At 43.3% G+C, this 22,409-nt stretch overlaps 1 protein-coding gene across 1 annotated transcript; it reads right to left on the reverse strand.

The window, feature by feature from the left end:
- Positions 1-3,223: 3,223 nt before the first annotated feature.
- On the reverse strand, positions 3,224-7,112 carry LOC111953426 (uncharacterized). The gene is made up of 10 exons (XM_023972680.2): positions 6,938-7,112; positions 6,610-6,715; positions 6,033-6,228; positions 5,845-5,878; positions 5,647-5,750; positions 5,177-5,201; positions 4,957-5,064; positions 4,201-4,329; positions 3,914-4,037; positions 3,224-3,641 (listed from the first exon to the last, which is right to left on the reverse strand). The coding sequence occupies exons 1-10, from the start codon at positions 7,078-7,080 to the stop codon at positions 3,468-3,470; spliced, it is 1,143 nt and encodes a 380-aa protein (XP_023828448.1). The 5' UTR covers positions 7,081-7,112; the 3' UTR covers positions 3,224-3,467.
- Positions 7,113-22,409: the final 15,297 nt, after the last annotated feature.

Consider the following 22,409-nt stretch of genomic DNA (forward strand, 5'->3'; position numbering starts at 1 on the left):
CAATCAATGAGACGAGATTTCAGATGTTGGTTAGAATTGCCCTGCCCTATAAAAAAAACTCACAAAATGTGAGTTTGCTATTCACAAGAAGCATTGCCTGATGTGAACCATGCCTCGAACTAAAGAGATCTCAGAAGACCTAAGATTAAGAATTGTTGACTTACATAAAGCTGGAAAGGGTTACAAAAGTATCTCTAAAAGCCTTGATGTTGATCAGTCCACGGTAAGACAAATTTGTCTATAAATGTAGAAAGTTGCTACTCTCCCTCTCAGCACTGTTGCTACTCTCCCTAGGAGTGGCCGTCCTGCAAAGATAACTGCAAGAGCACAGAGCAGAATGCTCAATGAGGTTAACAAGAATGGGAGGACCCCACGTAAGAAGCCACTGCTGTCCAAAAAAAACATTGCTGCACATCGGAAGTATGCAAAAATGCACCTGGATGTTCCACAGCGCTACTGGCAAAATACTCTGTGGACAGAATAAATTATAGTTGAGTTGTTTGGAAGGAACACACAACACTATGTGTGGAGAGAAAAAAAGCACAGCACACAAACATCAAAACCTAATCCCAACTGTAAAGTATGGTGGTGGGAGCATCATGGTTTGGGGCTGCTTTACTGCCTCAGGGCCTGGGCAGCTTGCTATCATCGATGGAAAAATGAATTCCCAAATTTATCAAGACATTTTACAGGAGAATGTTAGGCTTATTTTCTGCCAATTGAAGCTCAACAGAAGTTGGGTGACGCAACAGGACAACGACTCAAAACACATTAGTAAATCAACAACAGATTAGCTTCAACAGAAGAAAATATGCCTTCTGGACTGGCTCAGTCAGAGTCCTGACCTCAACCCGATTTGAGATGCTGTGGCATGACCTCAAGAGAGCAGTTCAGACCAGACATCCCAAGAATACTGCCTAACTGAAACCGTTTTGTAAAGAGGAATGGTCCAAAATTCCTCCTGACCGTTATGCAGGTCTGATCCGCAGCTACAGAAAACATTGGATTAAGATTATTGCTGCCAAAGGAGGGCCAACCAGTTATTAAATCCAAGGGTTCACATAATTTTTCCACCATGCACTGTGAATGTTTACACGGTGTGTTCAATAAAGACATGAAAACGTATAATTGTTTGTGTTATTAGTTTAAGCAGACTGTGTTTTTCTATTGTTATGACCTAGACGAAGATCAGATTTTATGACCAATTTATGCAGAAATCCAGGTATTTCCAAAGGGTTCTTGCCACTGTATAAGCCCACAAGAGTGACCATGTTTCTTGATGTTTTTACAACTTGTGGTCAATTCAATTGATTGGACATTATTTGGAAAGGCACACACACCTGTCTATATAAGGTCCCACAGTTGACAGTGCATGTCAGAGCAAAAACCAAGCCATGAGGTTGAAGGAATTGTCTGTAAGGCTCAGAGACCGGATTGTGTCAAGGCCCAGATCTGGGGAAGGGTACCAAAACATTTCTACAGCATTGAAGGTCCCCAAGAACACAATGACATCCATCATTCTTAAATAGAAGAAGTTAGGAACCATCAAGACTCTTCCTAGAGCCTGCCGCCCAGCCAAACTGAGCAATCGGGGGAGAAGGGCCTTGGTCAGGGAGGTGACCAAGAACCCGATGGTCACTCTGAAAGAGCTCTGGAGTTCCTCTGTGGAGATGGGAGAACCTTCCAGAAGGACAACCATCTCTGCAGCACTCCATCAATCAGGCCTTTATGGTAGAGTGGCAAGACGGAAGCCACTCCTCAGTAAAAGGCACATGACTGCCTGCTTGGAGTTTGCCAAAAGTCACCTAAAGACTCTCAGACCATGAGAAACAAGATTCTCTGGTCTGATGAAACCAAGATTGAACCCTTTGGCCTGAATGCCAAGCATCACTTCTGGAGGAAACCTGGCACCATCCCTACTAGAGTTCGACCGATTATGATTTTTCAACGCCGATACCGATTTATTGGAGGACCCAAAAAAAACGATGCCGATTTTTTTCCCCCTTTATTTGTAATAATGACAATTACAACAATACTGAATGAACACTTACTTGAACTTTAGCCTCAAATAAATAATGAAACATGTTCAATTTGGTTTAAATAATGCAAAAACAAAGTGTTGGAGAAGAAAGTAAAAGTGCAATATGTGCCATGTAAAAAAACTAACGTTTAATTTACTTGCTCAGAACATGAGAACATATGAAAGCTGGTGGTTCCTTTTAACATGAGTCTTCAATATTCCCAGGTAAGAAGTTTTAGGTTGTAGTTATTATATGACTTTTTCTCTCTATACCATTTGTATTTCATATACCTTTGACTATTGGATGTTCTTATAGGCACGTTAGTATTGCCAGTGTAACAGTATAGCTTCAGTCCCTCTCCTCGCCCCTACCTGGGCTCTAACCAGGAACACATCGGGGAACAATTACTCCAAGTCTCAGAGCGAGTGACGTTTGAAACGCTATTAGTGCGCACCCCACTAACTAGCTAGCCATTTCACATCGGTTACACGAGCCTAATCTCGGGAGTTGATAGGCTTGAAGTCATAAACAGCTCAATGCTTGAAGCACAGCGAAGAGCTGCTGGCAAACGCACGAAAGTGCTGTTTGAATGAATGCTTACGAGCCTGTTGCTGCCTACCATCGCTCTATCAAATCATAGACTTAATTATAACATAACACAGAAATACGAGCCTTTAGTCATTAATATGGTCGAATCCGGAAACTATCATTTCGAAAACAAAACGTTTATTCTTTCAGTGAAATACGGAACCGTTGAGGGGTTTATAAAAAAATACATTCCTTTGGTTAATACTGGAGGATTTTGGAGAGGGAGATCTCTGGATTTCCTCTCCTCTAAATTTACGACAGGGTGCAAGCTGTCAAACCGGCCCAGTTCCCTCAAACCGGCCCAGAGCTCTGGTTACTGTCAACCATTGCCAAGCTGATCTGACATATTGGATCCTCACAGGACAGTCATGACAACTATTTGTTTTTTTGTGATTGCTGATCGGTTAATTTGTACATTTATAATTAGTAGGTTTTGTTATCTGTTTTAACAAACCTTTGTATATTTTTGTACTATGTATTGTATATAGTTTTTTGTGGTTTTTATAGAAACCCTTGGGGTTCCAACAACACTTGTATACCGTTTATGTATTTATTTTTATCTGTATTGTTGTTTATCACTTATTTTCTTTGGTGCAAATAAATTAAAGCTTAAACCATGCCCGATGGGCCTTCACAATAGCGTAATATTCAAAAACATATTATTAAAAACACATTTAGAGAGAAACTAAATGTTAGTGTTTTATTGACAGAACCAGCAAACATATTTCATGAAGCCTTTTCCTGAGCCCTCAACATCAGCTATCCCACCAAGAGCCCAGGCTTCTCAGTCCAAGGCCCACATTGTAGACAGGCAGTGAAGTAAAGAGACCACCAACGCATGTAGGCGGATCCCTTTTTTTAGGAAGAGGATTCCGTGGTGGGGAAGGGCAGCTTCAGGTACTGGTACCACTGTTTGAGTTGCCGCGGCAACAGCAGCAGGACTTTCTCGGTGAGGAAGAGCAGTGCTTCCTGCATGGCTGGTTGAAGCAACTGATTGGCAGGCATGGAGAGGACCAGGAGACAGAATTTCTCCTTCAGGAGGTAGATGAGAGACCGGGTCATGTTCATTAGGACCCAAATGGGGGGAAAAAAGACAAACAGGGTGCTTCTTGTCCAGTAAGAACCGCTTGTTCTGAGTTTCCATTACAAAACATTTTACTACGGTATGCACTAATGAATACAACCCAGGTTGAGTATGTTTCTGTGTCTTCTAGGAAGGGGGAACATTTCAAAATGTTGTAGTTATAAATGCAATGCATAGGTCGGACACAATTGCCTATTCTCTGTGAGAAAGACTTCCATACCTTGGAGTAGGGGACCCTTTTGTTGGAGAAGCTTTGAAACGCTGAGATCTTCTGCAGTATGCTGTTATATTTGGGGTCTCTGTCTCCGGACAGTTCTGTGGCCTCACTCTGCAGTGTTGCAAACCTGTTCATACATGATTAACATTTATTTTGTTCTATTTATAATTATATAACATTTTCTTACAGGAAGTGAAGACGAAGAAAAGCAGTCAAGGAGTTTCAAGCAACTTGAAATTGTTGAGTTACACCACATGATGTTTGTATGAGAGAGGAGAGAAGGGGCCTACCAGAGACCAGTGGTGGATTTGGGCTCCTTCAGCTCTCTCTTCAGAGAGGCAAGGAGCGAAGACAGACCAGCATCGGTCTTGGAAGCCATTAGAGCATCGAAAAGAGTTCTCATCCTCCCCTCGCGGTTCCTGAGGACAGAGAATGGGATTACAATAAGTCGCTGAGTAGGGCATTTTGACGACAAAGTATCACTTTTTGGTCATTACATTTTAATCCATAAATTTGATTCCCAGTGAAAAGGGTCAGCCTGAATCCAACTCCTTTTTTGTTGTTTTCAAATTGGTTGTGTTTCTACTTCCTGTCATTGCCATAATGGACAGAGAACTAACAGACTGTGCCTTTAATGGTTTCCTATTCATATACCCTCTATGTCAACAGGTGTGGTACTGTGTGGCTCAGTCAGTAGAGCATGGCACTTGTAACACCAAAGGTTGTGTGTATAGATTCCTGCTGGGGCCACCCATACATAAAATGTATGCATGCATGACTAAGTTGCTTTGGATAAAACGCCTGCTGAATGGCATGTATTATATTAACAGGAACATCATCCAGAACAAATGATCCTCTAAAAACGACCTGACTGACATGTAGATACTTCAAGTTTAAACTTTATTTGTCCCAGAGGGCAATTGGTTTACGCAGAAAAGGGGCATAAAACAACATTGAACATATAAAATCCACACGGATCACAATGTATAGTTCTAGTGAATACAATGAGCTTGTACATCAAGTCATAGGGCTGACAGTGTCCTCACTTTTTCTTTTCAAACACTCCTGACTTGATCTGGATGTTTCGAACCTTCTTCACATTCAGGTATTGGACCTTGGCTCTCTCCAGCTTGCCTGACTGGTCTACTCTAGGCCTAGGTGAGGGAATGAAAAGAGCAGCTTAATCTTTACATCTCAACTATGTGAATAAATTATCAATTTTACATACAGATATCAATACATTTTGTTGGTTTGTTTCACACTCACTTGACTGTTTTCTTCTCTAGGGATGCTGTCGGAAAAGAAAACAACAGGTGACTATAGAAGCAAAACGTGAGAGATACTGTATCCACAACAGTGAACGGATTTATCTTTGTAGAACACATTGTAAAAATACTATGGCTAAAACGAAAGCCTTGCCATTCCCAAAACAAACATATCATTTTGCCATTTCAAGGGATTTGTACTGAAGTGATGTGTTTGGCAAAGGGTGGCACGTAGTTGGTGAGGCACACAAATGCCACATCAGAATCCAAAACCCACAAGCCACAATGTAACCAGGGTGACACTGCCCATGGAGTCTAGTCTCACTATGATACTGTTGCCTGCATGTATTTCCTGTGCCTTAGGGCATAGATCACATCAATAAGTGTTACAAGGCCACAATGGCTATGTCTGCTAAGTGGGAACATGACACAGCGTTGTTGTTGTGTTTGTGTGGTATCGTATAGACTGACTGTTCTCATCCAGCAGCAGTAGTAGCCATGGGGGTATGTCTCCATCGCCGTCTGGATCTCTCTGGCCAACCTTACGCCTGGGCCCAGACTGCAGAGCTTTATATCTGTGATTATAGACCAGAAATGTACTACAGTATGGAGGGATAGATCTGCAATAGCTGATGTTGTCATGTCAATTATTGTTCATCATTCTCTTACCCTGTGGTTCGGATGGTGGTTATCTTTGAGGGCTCTGAAATTCACAAGAGAGTCAGTTTAATGATCGACACACACTCAAAGCTATTTGGATATCGCAATTCACGTATGAAGGTGAGGTTGGAAACCAAAGAGGGCTTGTATGAAAACACCACAAAACAATACACTGTATATAGAAAACAGACTGTCACCTGCGGCATCCTGGTGACCGATGAAGGTATCCCACACGTCAGGGGTGCCGTTGTGACATTCATCGGGGGCCAGAGACACCAGATGTCCGGTGGGATTCACTGGAGGGTTGTAGTAGCTGTGTGACTGCTTCAGGATGATGTTGGTCTTCTCTGTGTCCTTCATGATGACGTTCACATAGCTGCTGTTGAGAGGAACCTGGAATACAGGCTGTCAGTATTAAATCACCAATCAATCAATCAAATGTATTTCATAAAGCCCTTTTTACATCAACAGTTGTCACAATCTGCTTTACAGATACCCAGCCTAAAACACCAAAGAGCAAGCAATGCAGAAGCACAGTGGCTTGGAAAAACTCCCTATATTAACAACACAACATACAGTAATAATAGATAGGGTTGCAAAATTCCAGGAACTTTCAATAAATTCCCTGGTCTTCCAGAAATCCTGGGATTTTGTAAAAACCAGGGAACTTATTGAAAGTTGCTGGAATTTTGCAACCCTAATAATACATCACACACATATGTTGTTGTTTTTGTTGTTTATTTAGTTGTTTTTGTTGTACTAGCTGAGTCTCACCAGTGTCTTCAGGTCTTTGTTTCTCATGTGAGAGATGCCGCACAGGACCATGTAGACCCACTGCAGTTTCTCTGAGAACAGCTTCTGCTTCCTGTACTGTATCCTCCTATGAAGAGAGCAGGGAAATACAACATACTGTATGTCAAGCAGGGGAAAAGGCCAACAGAAAGTCACAGACAGAACTATGAGGAACATTTCTTATCAATAAGAAAAATCCACCATTGCATGGGAGTATGAGCGATAAAACTGCAGCAATCTATGTGTTGTAGCAGTATTGGGTTTATTTTCAAACTTTAGAAGAAATAAACCGGGACAGTGTACAACATACTGTAGGTTCTCTTCTTCCTCTGGGTCCATTGCATGTTGGTTCATGGTCATGGGGGTTGGTGGCACAGTCTCTTTATCAGCTGAAGAGAAAGAAGGATCAGAGTGCATGGACGGGGCGAACATAGTAGAATGTAGTAGTAGCATTGTAATTCATTCGTGCATTGTGCTTTAGGTGACCAACCTGACATGGCTCGGTCACATGGTGTCATTAGCGATGACTGTTTATCCTTTACAATGAGAACATATCAGAGACAGCAACATGTATTCTTCGTGTTACAGCAAGCGGTCCTAACATTCTATACAGTTCAAGAATGAGGTTTTCAACAGTGAATAGAAACCTAAGGCTGGAATTCATCGGCGGAAGTCTAGAACAATCACATCTCAGTGCCATAATAATACTCAGCAACAATTCTAATAACTAAGGGGAACTAAACAAAAACACATTTTGAAGTTAATCAGAATATACTTTTTTTAAATGTTTTAAACTGGGTTTCTCCTGAGTTCTGTTTTCCCGCAGTGCATTACCTGGTCCCTGAGGTAACATACGAGGGGGCGTCCAGCGTGGAGAGAACGTCTAATGGAGGCCATCTCCCTCACGTAGTGCTTCAGTTGGAGGAAGCCATCCAGGGTCTGGCTCTCCATTGGAGGGGCTGTGATGTCCTCCTAAAGAGTGTTGAAATATATACTATTCAAATATCAAATACATGAATGTGATAATGAAGAAGGATTTACTGCATGATAATGAATTATGTTTGGTCATAATTCTATAGTTAAGTCCCTCCCACCTTTCTCTCTCTTTCCTCCTCTCTCACCTTTTTAGCCTTCTCCTGAGAGAATTTGCTGGAGATCACTCCACCTCCTGACTTTTTGCCAAACTTCTTGTCCCAGTGTGTCTGCCATAGAATGACTCTGAGTGAGGACCAGTCATTTTAAACAACTATAAACAACACAATGAGTTGATTATGTGTGTGTGTGTGTGTCCGTGAATACAGATGTATGTGTGTGGGTGTGTCACCTTCAGTGACTCCTGATCCTCTGATGTTAACCAGGTTGAGAAGAGATCAACGTTGTCAGAGTAAAGCATTCCCACTGTTTTGTATGGTCTATCCAAGGGACAAGGCATTGCTTTAAGTTGAATGTTTAAACACACACGCATCATGGATACCATCACAGTTGAAATGAATTACATGAAATTCATATTATACAATGCCTTCAGAAAGTTTTCAGACCCCTTGACTTTTTCCACATGTTACAGCCTTATTCTAAAATGTATTAAATAAATAAAAATCGTCAGCCATCTACGCACAATACTCCATAATGACAAAGCAAAAACTGGTCGAAGGAATTGTCCGTAGAGCTCCGAGACAGGATTGTGTTGAGGCACAGATCTGGGGAAGGGTACCAAAACATTTCTGCAACATTGAAGGTCCCCAAGAACACAGTGGCCTCCATAATTCTTAAATGGAAGAAGTTTGGAACCACCAAGACTCTTCCTAGAGCTGGCCGCCCGGCCAAACTGAGCAATCGAGGGAGAAGGGCCTTGGTCAGGGAGGTGAGCAAGAACCCAATGGTCACTCTGACAGAGCTCTAGAGTTCCTCTGTGGGGATGGGAGAACCTTCCAGAAGGACAACCATCTCTGCAACACTCCACCAATCAGGCCTTTATGGGTCGGCCAGACGGAAGCCACTCCTCAGTAAAAGGCACATGACAGCCCGCTTGGCGTTTGCCAAAAGGCACCTAAAGGCTCTCAGACCATGAGAAACAAGATTCTCTGGTCTGATGAAACCAAGATTGAACTCTTCGGCCTGAATACCAAGCGTCACATCTGGAGGAAACCTGGCACCATCCCTACGGTGAAGCATGGGGGTGGTAGCATCATGCTGTGGGGATGTATTTCAGCAGCAAGGACTGGGAGACTAGTCAGGAACGAGGGAAAGATGAACGGAGCAAAGTACAGAGAGATCCTTGATGAAAACCTGCTCCAGAGTGCTCAGGACCTCAGACTGGAGTGAACGTTCACCTTCCAACAGGACAACAACCCTAAGCACACAGCCAAGACAACGCAGGAGTGGCTTCGGGACAAGTCTCTGAATGTCCTTGAGTGGCCCAGCCAAAGCCCACGACTTGAACCCAATCTAACATTTCTGGAGACCTGAAAAATAGCTGTGCAGCAACGCTCTCCAGACAACCTGACAGAGCTTGAGAGGATCTGCAGAGAAGAATGGCAGAAACTCCCCAAATACAGATGTGCCAAGCTGCAGCGTCATAGCCAAGAAGACTCATGGCTGTAATCGCTGCCAAAGGTGCTTCAACAAAGTACTGAGTAAAGGGTCTGAACACTTATGTAAATGTGATATTTCAGTTTTTTATATTTAATAAATTAGCAAAAATGTCTAAAAATAAATTGATAAGGGAAAAAAACGATTTAATACATTTTAGAATAAGGCTGTAACCTAACAAAATTTGGAAAAAGTCAAGGTCTGAATACTTTCATTGAGCACTGAACTTTAACAAAGTGTAGGAAATGGTCAAAGATATAATATGTCTATATTTGTCTTTGTATTATGTTTCATACTTGTTAAGAGGGGAGAAAAAGCCTGTTTTGAGCATCTCCTGTCTCCTGTCATAGTTCTTCTTGGCCTGGCCATTTTGTATGAGGACATACTTTGTGTCACTGCGGGTGACAACCTTCTCAGGTAAGTAGCTGTGCTCTTGGAAAACACAAAGCAAAATGTGGTAACAGTCAGTAATTCATTGCATGAATTCAAATTTCGTCCAATAACTCCAGTGGCTTTTCATGAAGTATTGTGACACATTGTACAGTAGCCTAGTAGGGCCATTCGCTCACCTTTTTTTAAGTTAATGGTAAACTTGTGCTTGATGTAAGTGATGAGCTCTTGGTCTCTCTCAATAAGAGCAGCTATTCTCATGATTTCTCCAGCCATGAGGACGGAGGGGGACAGTTGGCTGGTTGACAAATGAAGGTAGTAATGTATGTCTTTATATTGCAAATCAGTGGTCATTTCTACTTGTTCCATTTCTAGTGTGTGTGTGTGTACATGCAAGTCTTGGAAAGAAAAACATATATATGCTGTATTACTTCAATAAACGCAATCTCAAATAGCTGCCTGTCCTTTTTAATAGCCGGCCAACACCACACATTTCAGCTAATAAACTCCTATTTCAAATAAAAGTTGGGCCTACATTAACTGTTTACAACAGTACCACGAGTCATTAAATATGAGTCTTGTAACATGATTCTATATTTGTGAATTATTATTTGTGCTCAAATAATTGTGTAGGCATAAACAGTAATAAAAGGTAACTTAGCCTTATGGTCATTTTTTGCATCCTCAATCAGCATTACATATTTTTGATGCACCTGGCCAAAAGATTACATTTGGCCACGCTCTTCACACGTCAATTACATTACATGAGGTGAAAATTAAATAGGCCTGCAAACAGAAGTTTGCGACAAAAATAAACTTTAGGAAAATCCTACCGTTTGGCAAGCGTGTTGATAGTCATCTGTTAGCATTTTGGAAGGAACGTAAACAAAGTTCTTTACATCCACCGCGTCACAAAGCGTGTTCTGTAATTTTGATTATATTTTGATTATCATGCCGGTGAACGCGCGCCAATCCTTTCCCTCAATAATTTGACCTACAATGAAAGAAAAGTTTTCCAATTGCATTTTCCAGATGAATGTGTCAGAGTTACTCTTAAAAATTAAGTGGGTGCATGGACAAATTGAAAAATAGCCCATGATATGACACTGCCCCTAAATTGGCATGGTGAAATGATGAATAGAATTTTCATTTTCAGTGGAAATGAGTAGTATTCCAACAATGTCCAGCAGGGGGAGCAAAATTAAATGCAAAGATTGTCAGTGAATTGGACTATGAGGTTTTTGTCCTGGCCGAAGTTTTACACTTGAGAGTTGCTCAAATATACATCAAATCACACACTGCAAAAAAGTGGAACACTTTATATGTTGTCACTTATGACATTCTTTCTGTCATTTAATGAGTCTGTCAAACTAGGTCCAAGGTAGCTTACTACATACAGCCCAATGTAGGTTACTGCAGCCCAATGGAGACTAATGTAACCCAAGGTAGGTTACTGCATCTACTGCAGACCTTTTGAATTAGTCTGACTCTTCTTCAGGATTCTTTGAGACTATATATTGTATTGACACCTCTGCTGGCCTAACCAAAGAAATTACCTTTGTAGTGGAGACTGATAAACAGTAAAGACAAGTCATTCAATCATGTCATATTATGAAGCCCTGATGCTCTCTGTGTACTCTTCTGTACGGTACTGAGGGGTCTTACGAGGACAGCCACACATTGAGACAGGCCGGTTCTGTTTTTTCGTTTAGGAGCTCAGGGACGGACCTCTGGGCTAGAGGCCCCATGGAGGGAGGGGGGATGATTGTCCTGAGACGACCCCTCCAGGCAGGACTGATGGTTTTTCCCGCTATCTCTGGGCCTCTCCAGGTGCAGGGGGTAACATGGTAACATTGTAATCCCACTCTACCCTGCAACAGGATGGATCATTTCCTGGTGAGTACTGAGTACCAACCTTTCCAAGCCCCCCACCACCTCCCTCTCATCCTCCTCTTCCAGCCTCTGACTCATGGTGCAATCCCAGCTGCATCTTTTTCCCTCTCACAGTGCTGGGAATAGTAAGGGAAATGTTATTGTCTTGTGTAGTGCATGGGAATGTTTGATAGTAATACAAATAATTTGGTGCTTAGTAACTGCAGTCTCATGTCCATAAGGGGAAGATGTATTTCTTCACATGTAAGCTTTGCCAAAGTTAATCTCTTTAGAGATATCGCTCTATAAAATGGAGTAATTATTTTTCCAATGACTGCTGAAATACAGTTCACTCCTTATGCAATAGCTTGGGACAGTCCGTAGCTGTTCTAAATGCACGCAGATACATTAAAAGAATGTAATCTCTGGTGTGCAGTAGTCGACTGTATACATTTACTGATGACTTCTAAAATAGTTGCAGTCTTATACCTCCTGCGCTATACAATCACACTGCTTCCATTTGGGGTTGCTTATTATTGTAATGTCTGCAGACAGTGAGTACTACTATACTGAGCAAAGATATAAACGCAACATGCAACAATTTCAGATTTTATTGAGTTATAGTTCATATAAGGAAATCAGTCAATTGAAATTAATTCCTTAGGCCCTAATCTATGGATTTCACATCACTGGGATAACAGATATGCATATGTTCGTCACAGATACCTTTTTAAAAAAGGTAGGGGCGTGGATCAGAAAACGAGGGAACTGGAACACGCTGTCGTACACGTCGATCGAGAGCATCCCAAACATGCTCAATGTGTGACATGTCTGGTGAGTATGCAGGCCATGGAAGAACTGGGACATTTTCATGTACAGATCCTTGCAATATGGGGCCATGCATTATCATGTTGAAACATGTGGTGATGGCGGCGGATGAATGGTACGACAATGGGCCTCAGGATCTCATCACGGTATCTCTGTGCATTCTACTTGCCATTGATAAAATGCAATTGTGTTCATTATCCGTAGGTTATGCCTAACCATACCATAACCCCACTGCCACCATGGGCACTTTGTTCACATTGTTGACATCAGCAAACCCCTCGCACACACATACACGTCGTCTGCGGTTGTGAGGCCGGTTGGACGCACTGCCAAATTCTCTAAAACAACAATGCAGGCAGCTTATGGTAGAGAAATTAACATTACATTCTCTGGCAACAGCTCTGGTGGACATTCCTGCAGTCAGCATGCCAATTGCACGGTCCCTCAAAACGTGAGAGATCTGTGGCATTGTGTTGTGTGACAAAACGGCACATTTTAGAGTGGCCTTTTATTGTCTCCAGCACAAGGTGCACCTGTATAATGATCATGCTGTTTAACCAGCTTCTTGATATGCCAACCTGTCAGGTGGATGGATTATCTAGGCAAAGGAGAAATGCTCACTAACAGGGATGTAAAAAATGTATGCACAAAATTTGAGAGCAATAAGCTTTTTGTGCATATGGGAAATTTCTGGGATCTTTTGTTTCAGCTCATGAAACATGGAACCAACACTTTACATGTTCAGTTTTTTTACATGTTCATGTTTTTTGTTCAGTGTACATGCTATAGACATGTTAAGTATTCACAGAATCCCAGTGCCACTGGAGAATGTCAGGCGACCTCTATCAGAAGGCCTTGTCTCTTCGGCTGAGCTGCACCACTCAGTGCTGACGGCCCTTAATGTCTCACATGAGGTTTCACAAAAAAACGTCGTTTCCACTGGCAAGAGACTCTTATCATGTGGTTTGGAATTGCACTGTCGGCCGTCACCTCACACTTTCCACAACTATTTCAGCCAGGCAACACAAGACCGGCTAGTTGTCGCGGAATTATTGTTATCCTTTGAACTGGATGATAAAAGCTTCAAAACATGTTCTGATTTACATTGAACACACTTAGGTTTGGATCGTAAATACTTTAATAAAACCATATGGAAATATTACTTCTAGTCCAACATTACCTACAACTTGGAACCTCGTCAGGGGATTGAACTTGATAAGAATTTAAGCTTTGGCATCAATTTGCCTTCATATAACTGAGGCCCCAGAGGGGAAAAGCGAGAGGGTTAGTGATAAAGTTTGATAGAGCATCTGTAATGATATAACCATGTAGTATGAATTTATTATTAATGGACCCCCATAAACTCTGTTTATTATTAATGGACTCCCCCATAAACTCCTGTTTATTATTAATGGACTCCCCCATAAACTCCTGTTTACCAATTTGGTGTTGTTGTAGTCGTTGTTTCCATAGCAACCGAAAGGACCCCAAGGAATTTCAAGAGGAAATTGTGAAGTGTAGCATAGTCATGGCTCATAGCACACATTCTGTCACAAAGGCAAACATATATCGGTCGGTCCTGGTCAGTCCCTGGATGGGAGACCAGATGCTGCTGGAAGTGGTGTTGGAGGGCCAGTAGGAGGCACTCTTTCCTCTGGTCTAAAAAATATCCCAATGCCCCAGGGCAGTGATTGGGGACACTGCCCTGTGTAGGGTGCTGTCTTTCGGATGGGACGTTAAACGGGTGTCCTGACTCTCTGAGGTCATTAAAGATCCCATGGCACTTATCGTAAGAGTAGGGGTGTTAACCCCGGTGTCCTGGCTAAATTCCCAATCTGGCCCTCAAACCATCATGGTCACCTAATAATCCCCAGTTTATAATTGGCTCATTCATCCCCCTCCTCTCCCCTGTAACTATTCCCCAGGTCGTTGCTGCAAATGAGAATGTGTTCTCAGTCAACTTACCTGGTAAAATAACGGTAAAATAAATAAATAAAATAAATATAAAATGGCAGAATTCAGATATGATGTCATTGTTTTAGCACTATCCACTGAGTCTTTAAACTAAGGCGTGTACATTATACAATAATAGTGAAGACTGCAAAACTATGAAATAACACATATGTAATCATGTAGTAACCAAAAAAGTGTTAAACAAATGAAATTAGATTTTATATTTGAGATTCTTCAAAGTAACCACACTTTGCCTTGATAACAGCTTTGCACACTCTTGGCATTCTCTCAACCAGCTTCATAAGGTATTAACCTAGAATGCATTTCAATTAACAGGTGTGCCTTGTTAAAAGTTAATTAGTGGAATTTATTTCCTTCTTAATGTGTTTGAACCAATCAGTTGTGTTGTGACAAGGTAGAGTGGTATAAAGAAGATATCCATATTTAGTAAAAAACCAAGTCCATATCATGGCAAGGACAGCTCAAATAAGCAAAGAGAAACAATAGCCAATCATTACTTTAAGACATGAAGGTCAGTCAATCCGGGAAACTTCAAGAACTTTAAAAGTTTCTTCAAGTGCAGACGCAAAAACCATCAAGCGCTATAATGAAACTGGCTCTCATGAGGACGGCCACAACAAAGGAAGACCCAGAGTTACCTCCGCTGCAGAGGATAAGTTCATTAGAGTTAACTGCACCTCAGAAATTGCAGCCCAAATAAATGCTTCACGGAGTTCAAGTAACAGACACATCTCAACATCAACTGTTCAGAAGAGACTGCGTGAATCAGGCCTTCATGGTCGAATTGCTGCAAAGAAACCACTACTAAAGAACACCAATAATAATAAGAGACTTGCTTGGGCCAAGAAACACAAGCAATGGATATTAGACTGGTGGAAATCTATCCTTTGTTCTGATGAGTCCAAATTTGAGATTTTTGGTTCCAACCGCTGTGTCTTTGTGAAACGCAGAGTAGGTGAACAGATTATCTCTGCATGTGTGGTTCCCACCGTGAAGAATGGAGGAGGAGTTGTGATGGTGTGGTGGTGCTTTGCTGGTGACATTGTCAGTGATTTATTTAAAATTCAAGGCACACTTAACCAGCATGGCTACCACAGCATTGTGCAGCGATATGCCATCCCATCTGGTTTGCGCTTCGTAGGACTATCATTTGTTTTTCAACTGGACTATGACCCAACACACCTCCAGGCTGTGTAAGGGTTATTTGACCAAGAAGGAAGTGAATGAGTGCTGCATCAGATTGCCTGGCCTCCACAATCACCCAACCTCAACCCAATTGAGATGGTTTGTGATGAGTTGGACCGCAGAGTGAAGGAAAAGCAGCCAACAAGTTCTCAGCATATGTGGGAACTCCTTCAAGACTGTTGGAAAAGCATTCCAGGTGAAGCTGGTTGAGAGAAGGCCAAGAGTGTGCAAAGCTGTCAAGGCAAAGGGTGTCTACTTTGAAGAATCTCAAACATACATTATATTTTCAATGGTTTAACACATTTTTTGTTACTACATGATTCCATATGTGTTATTTCATAGTTTTGATGTCTTCACTATTATTCTACAATGTAGAAAATAGTGAAAATAAAGAAAAACCCTTGAATGAGTAGGTGTGTCCAAAGTTTAAACTGGTACTGTAGTTCAATGTGCCAATAAATCAGCACAATCTACATTTTCGTTTCGTTCAAATTGCCGGCGTCTTGAAGATACAATTTACATCATGAATACTCTGCTAATGACCATACAAAAAAAACAGTAACGGAGATCTACGCCATCTTTATGGACCTCCGTTATTGGACATTTGTCAGACATAGGGCTGAGAAGTCTGCCTTTGAACCATATGCTCGGTGCACGCTTGTCGAGAAGAGATAGTAGGTGAGGGAGAGAGGAGGAGACCAGGAGAGGAGGATACAGGCCATTTGTTGCATTTTTATGTGTTTATACTTTGGACCCCCCCCCCAACTGTCTGATATGGGAGAACTCTGTTACTGTAGGCCCATAACTCCTCACTTGAAAGGTTATGGTTGAAACTGACAGCAAGTTCAACATATATACTTCATGACGAATGAGACTAGAAGCAGGGGAATAAAGGAATGACCTCCTGTGGAAGGATGTAGTGTAGCTGTGGAGGCAGGTGACTGTGTGTGTGTGTGTGTGTGTGTGTGTGTGTGTGTGTGTGTGTGTGTGTGTGTGTGTGTGTGTGTGTGTGTGTGTGTGTGTGTGTGTGTGTGTGTGTGTGTGTGTGTGTGTGTGTGTGTGTGTGTGTGTGTGTGTGTGTGTGTGTGTGTGTGTGTGTGTGTTTATACAGATAATACGTGTGTACATGCTCAAATGTCTGTGTACACTGCTTCCACATGTGTGTGTAAGGATATTGCCATGGAGGAAAGGAGGTATCATGCTACTGCTGCAGGGCTGTTTCCCTCCCAGGCCTCTCTGCCTCCACACAGCTCTTTAAATGGGAGGTTTGTCTCCATCAGTGTCCGCCTGCAGGCTTCTGGAAAGAAAGAGCAGCCAGGCAGCCAGGGGGGACTAGCTTCTGTGGAAGTACACTTTCGGGTTGCTCAAATCCTTGAATTTCGATTCACACTCCTATCTTGATCAAGGTTCCAGCCCTTTGAATGTGGTGATTTGAAGGTGATTTTTTAGTCTGCAAGAATGACAGATATCAGGAAATACAGCATTGCATCCTGTGTAGATCATCCATTGGTGTCTATTGATGATTTGCTCAAAATGTCTTAAACACTAGGCAGTACACCAACACAATAAGGTCAACATATTATAGACTATACACATTTTCTAAAGGCTTTGGCTTTCAAAACCCTCATCTGTTAATTGTAGTGCCTTCTTCCATTAACTAGAGTGGCTACTAGCTACCTGGCCATAACTGTGATCTAATCACGTCCATAAGTGGTGTATTTCATTCCACTCTGTCACGGATCCCCCTTTTCATTACTCACACCTGTCCCCTATTCACACTGATTAGTACTTGTAGAAGTGTGCCCTTTGGTTTCCATTGGGCTGTCGATTATTGTTACTATGTCCGTTGGTGCGTGTGAGTACCTGTGCTGTGTGTTTTAGCTTTCGTGCCATTGTGGATTGCGCAGATTATTACGGGTCTCGTCTCATGTGTTAATCATTGTGCGCGTGTGTAATTTATTCGAGGTACTCCTCGTTCTTTTGTTTGAGTTTCAACCCTGTGTTTTGTACGGTGTTTGTTTGGTCTTCGTCCCCGTGCCCTTACACACGCATGCCGTAATTTGGGCTTAATAAAAAACCCTATTACACATTTCTGCGCCTGTCTCCCGATCCTTCATGCCAACGTGACAGAATAATTGACCATTAAGGGAGACAGCGGTAATGGCCCGTCCAACGACGCTGCGACAGGTCTGTCCGACGTGTCCGCAACTTCGGCTGCTGCAACTGGGCCGTCCGACGTTGCCACAACAGGTCCGTCCAACGACGCAACTTCAGCAGCTGCAACTTCCCGTCCGACACCGCCACTGCAACTGGCCCGTCCGACACCGCCACTGCATCTGGCACGTCCGACGACGGCGCAACTTCGGCACCTGCATCGGGTCCTGATCGACACGCACTGCGTTCCTGTGATCGCCCTCAAGACCAGCGCATCAGGGGGGAGGTACTGTCACGGATCCCTCCGGAACTGTCATTACGCACACCTGGTCCCTATTCCCTTTGATTAGTAATTGCATAAGTGTGCCCTTGGTTTACAGTTGTCCTGTCAATTATTGTTCCAATGTCTTTTGGTGCGTGTGAGTACCTGTGCTGTGTGTTTTGGGCTTTCGTGCCACGTATATTGTGCAGATGATTACGGGTCTCATCCCAAATCAAATCAAATCAAATGTTATTGGTCGCATACACATGGTTAGCAGATGTTAATGCGAGTGTAGCGAAATGCTTGTGCTTCTAGTTCCGACTGTGCAGTAATATCTAACAAGTAATCTAACAATTACACAACAACTACCTTATACACACAAGTGTAAAGGAATGATTAAGAATATGTACATATAAATATATGGATGAGCGATGGCCGAACGGCATAGGCAAGATGCAGTAGAGGCTATAGAGTACAGTATATACAGTACATATGAGATGAGTAGTGTAGGGTATGTAAACATTATATAAAGTGCCATTGTTTAAGTGACTAGTGATACGTTTATTACATCCAATTTCTAATTATTAAAGTGGCTAGAGATTGAATCTGTATGTTGGCAGAAGCCACTCAATTTAGTGATGGCTGTTTAACAGTCTGATGGCCTTGAGATAGAAGCTGTTTTTCAGTCTCTCGGTCCCAGTTTTGATGCACCTGTACTGACCTCGCCTTCTGGATGATAGCGGGGTGAACAGGCAGTGGCTCAGGTGGTTGTTGTCCTTGATGATCTTTATGGCCTTCCTGTGACATCGGGTGGTGTAGGTGACCTGGAGGGCAGGTAGTTTGTGCAGACCTCACTACCCTCTGGAGAGCCTTACGGTTGTGGGCGAGGCAGTTGCCGTACCAGGCGGTGATACAGCCCGAAGGATGCTCTCGATTGTGCATCTGTAAAAGTTTGTGAGTGTTTTTGGTGACAAGCCAAATTTCTTCAGCCTCCTGAGTTTCTTTACCGCGCTGTCTGTGTGGGTGGACCAATTCAGTTTGTCCGTGATGTTAACGCCGAGGAAGTTAAAACTTTCCACCTTCTCCGCTACTGTCCCGTCGATGTGGATAGGGGGGTGCTCCCTCTGCTGTTTCCTGATGTCCACGATCATCTCCTTTGTTTTGTTGACGTTGAGTGTGAGGTTATTTTCCTAACACCACACTCCGAGGGCCCTCACCTCCTCCCTGTAGGTCGTCTCGTCGTTGTTGGTAATCAAGCTTACCACTGTAGTGTCATCTGCAAACTTGATGATTGAGTTGGAGGCGTGCATGGCCACGCAGTCATGGGTGAACAGGGGGTACAGGAGAGGGCTGACAACACCCCCTTGTGGGGCCCCAGTGTTGAGGATCAGCGGGGTGGAGATGTTGTTTTTCCTACCCTCACCACCTGGGGGCGTCCCATCAGAAAGTCCAGGACCCAGTTGCACAGGGCGGAGTCGAGACCCAGGGTCTCGAGCTTAATGACGAGTTTTGAGGGTACTATGGTGTTAAATGCTGAGCTGTAATCGATGAACAGCATTCTTACATAGATATTCCTCTTGTCCAGATGGGTTAGGGCGGTGTGCAGTGTGGTTGCGATTGTGTCGTCTGTGGACCTATTTGGGGCGGTAAGCAAATTGGAGTGGGTCTAGTGTGTCAGGTAGGGTGGAGGTGATATGACTAGTCTCTCAAAGCTCGTTATGATGACGGAAGTGAGTGCTACGGAGCGATAGTCGTTTAGCTCAGTTACCTTAGCTTTCTTGGTAACAGGAACAATGGTGGCCCTCTTGAAGCATGTGGGACAGCAGACTGGGATAGGGATTGATTGAATATGTCCATAAACACACCAGCCAGCTGGTCTGCGCATGCTCTGAAGACGCGGCTAGCGATGCTGTCTGGGCCAGCAGCCTTGCGAGGGTTAACACGTTTAAACGTTTTTCTTACGTTGGCTGCTGTGAAGGAGAGCCCACGGGTTTTGGTAGCGGGCCGTGTCAGTGTCACTGTATTGTCCTCAAAGCGAGCAAAGAAGTTCTTTAGTTTGTCTGGGAGCAAGACATCGGGGTCCGCGACGGGGCTGGTTTTCTTTTTGTAATCCGTGATTGACTGTAGACCCTGCCACTTACGTCTCGTTCCTGGGCCGTTGAATTGCGACTCTACTTTGTCTCTATACTGACGCTTAGCTTGTTTGATTGCCTTGCGGAGGGAATAGCTACACTGTTTGTATTCGGTCATGTTTCCGGTCACTTTGCGCGAATGCTGCCATCAATCCACAGTTTCTGGTTGGGGAAGGATTTAATGGTCACCGTGGGTACCACATCACCGATGCACTTGGTAATAAACTCGCTCACCGAATCAGCGTATACATCAATGTTATTGTCCGATGCTATCCGGAACATATCCCAGTCCACGTGATCGAAGCAATCTTGAAGCGTGGAATCGGATTGGTCGGACCAGCGTTGAACAGACCTGAGCACGGGCGTTTCCTGTTTTAGTTTCTGTCTATAGGCTGGAAGCATTAAAATGGAGTCACGGTCAGATTTGCCGAAAGGAGGGCGAGGTAGGGCTTTGAATGAATCGCAGAAATTAGAGTAACAATGATCCAGTATTTTGCCGGCCCGTGTTGCGCATTCGATATGCTGATAAATTTAGGGAGCCTTGTTTTCAGATTAGCTTTGTTAAAATCCCCAGCTACAATAAATGCAGCCTCAGGGTATGTGGTTTCCAGTTTACATAGAGTTCAATGAAGTTCTTTCAGGGCCGTCGAGGTATCTGCTATGTGGGCAATATACACGGCTGTGATTATAATCGAAGAGAATTCTCTTGGTAGATAATGCGGTCGGCATTTGATCGTAAGGAATTCTAGGTCAGGTGAACAAAAGGACTTTAGTTCCTGTATGCTGTTATGATCACACCACGACTCGTTAATCATAAGGCATACGCCCTTCTTCTTACCAGAGAGATGTTTGTTTCTGTCAGCGCAATGCGTGAAGAAACCAGGTGGCTGTACCGACTCTGACAACGTATCCCGAGTGAGCCATGTTCCAGTGAAACAGAGAATGTTACAATCTCTGATGTCTCTCTGTCGGCCACCTCTGTCGGCGCCAAACACAAATGGTCTTCGTTCCGTGTGATAATCACTGTGCGATTGTGTATTTATTCGAGGTACTCCTCGCTCTTTTGTTTGGGTTTCTACCTTGTGTTTTGCATGCGTGTTTGTTTGGTCTTCGTCCCCATGCCTTTACACGGCACACTGTAATTTGGGAAATAAAAACCCGTATTATGCATTCCTGCTCCTGTCTCCCGATCCCTTATATAAACGTGACACCCTCTCCCCAAAGCCTGTCATATAAATCTTGCTCATCAGTAGCCGTCTTGTTCGTGTATCATAAGTAAAGCAAATACTGTGGGTTATCTGCTGTGAAGATCATCACGGGGGTGAGATGGACTAACCATGTCCAGTTAGACTCAGCGGACCCCCGCCTCCCTGTAACCAGAGAACTTCCGAATCGGGAGCCCCCGCACGCTACTGTACCCTGCCAGGTTGCCAAGACCCAATGCCAAGCCTGCTGCGCCAGGCCCGTTGCTCATTCTGATCATACTGTGGAGGGGTGTGTGTGTGTGTGTGTGTGTGTGTGTGTGTGTGTGTGTGTGTGTGTGTGTGTGTGTGTGTGTGTGTGTGTGTGTGTGTGTGTGTGTGTGTGTGTGTGTGTGTGCATAGCATGCGTGTGCACGTATGTAGCCTTTCGTCACCTGTGCTCTTCCGTCACTCAAACAAAGCCCCTTGTATCATCAGTCGTTTTCATTGAGTCCCTGGACAGCAGGAAGTCACAGTGTGTATGAAAGAGAAACTCACGGCTGCTGAAGTGGAGCCCGTTGTCCTTAGGGAGCTGTAGTGGGAGTATGTGTGGAGGGCAATCTGGCTGGGTAGGGGCAGCATTCATTATGTTGAAACGATATCCCCAGGACCTGAGAATACAGGCAAATCTGCTGAGAGTCATGCATCAATTCAGGCCAACGTACTGTATGAAAGCCAAGGCAGGTTGGCTGATTCACAGGTTAATGTCACGTTCCTGACCTGTTTTCTGTTGTTTTTGTATGTGTTAGTCGGTCAGGGCGTGAGTGTGGGTGAGCATTCTATGTTATGTGTTTCTATGTTGGTAAATGGGTGACCTGATATGGTTCTCAATTAGAGGCAGGTGGTTTTCATCTCCTCTGATTGAGAACCATATTAAGGTAGGTGGTTTCACATTGTTTGTTGTGGGTGGTTGTTTCCTGTGTCTGTCTTTTTGCACCACACGGGACTGTTTCGTGTTTTCGTTCGTTTGATGTAGTTTGTACCTGTTCGTGCGTTCTTCGTGTTGATGTAAGTTCTCAAGTCTAGGTCTGTCTACGTCGTTTATTGTTTTTGTAATTCTCTAGTGTTCTTCGTGTTTTTTGGTTTCGTTTAATAAATCAATATGTCACATCACAATGCTGCGCTTTGGTCCAATCCCTACTCCTCCTCTTCGGA

The sequence above is a fragment of the Salvelinus sp. IW2-2015 genome, linkage group LG27, assembly GCF_002910315.2.
Source record: "Salvelinus sp. IW2-2015 linkage group LG27, ASM291031v2, whole genome shotgun sequence".
Taxonomy (NCBI): Eukaryota; Metazoa; Chordata; class Actinopteri; order Salmoniformes; family Salmonidae; genus Salvelinus; species Salvelinus sp. IW2-2015.

Coding starts and splice junctions, on each gene's coding strand:
- LOC111953426 (XM_023972680.2), bottom strand. CDS start 7,080: ATGCTACTACTACATTCTACTATGTTCGCCCCGTCCATGCACTCTGAT. Junction 6,229..6,609: donor ACAAAGACCTGAAGACACTG/GTGAGACTCAGC, acceptor CCTGTATTCCAG/GTTCCTCTCAACAGCAGCTA. Junction 5,879..6,032: donor CGGTCACCAGGATGCCGCAG/GTGACAGTCTGT, acceptor TGTGAATTTCAG/AGCCCTCAAAGATAACCACC.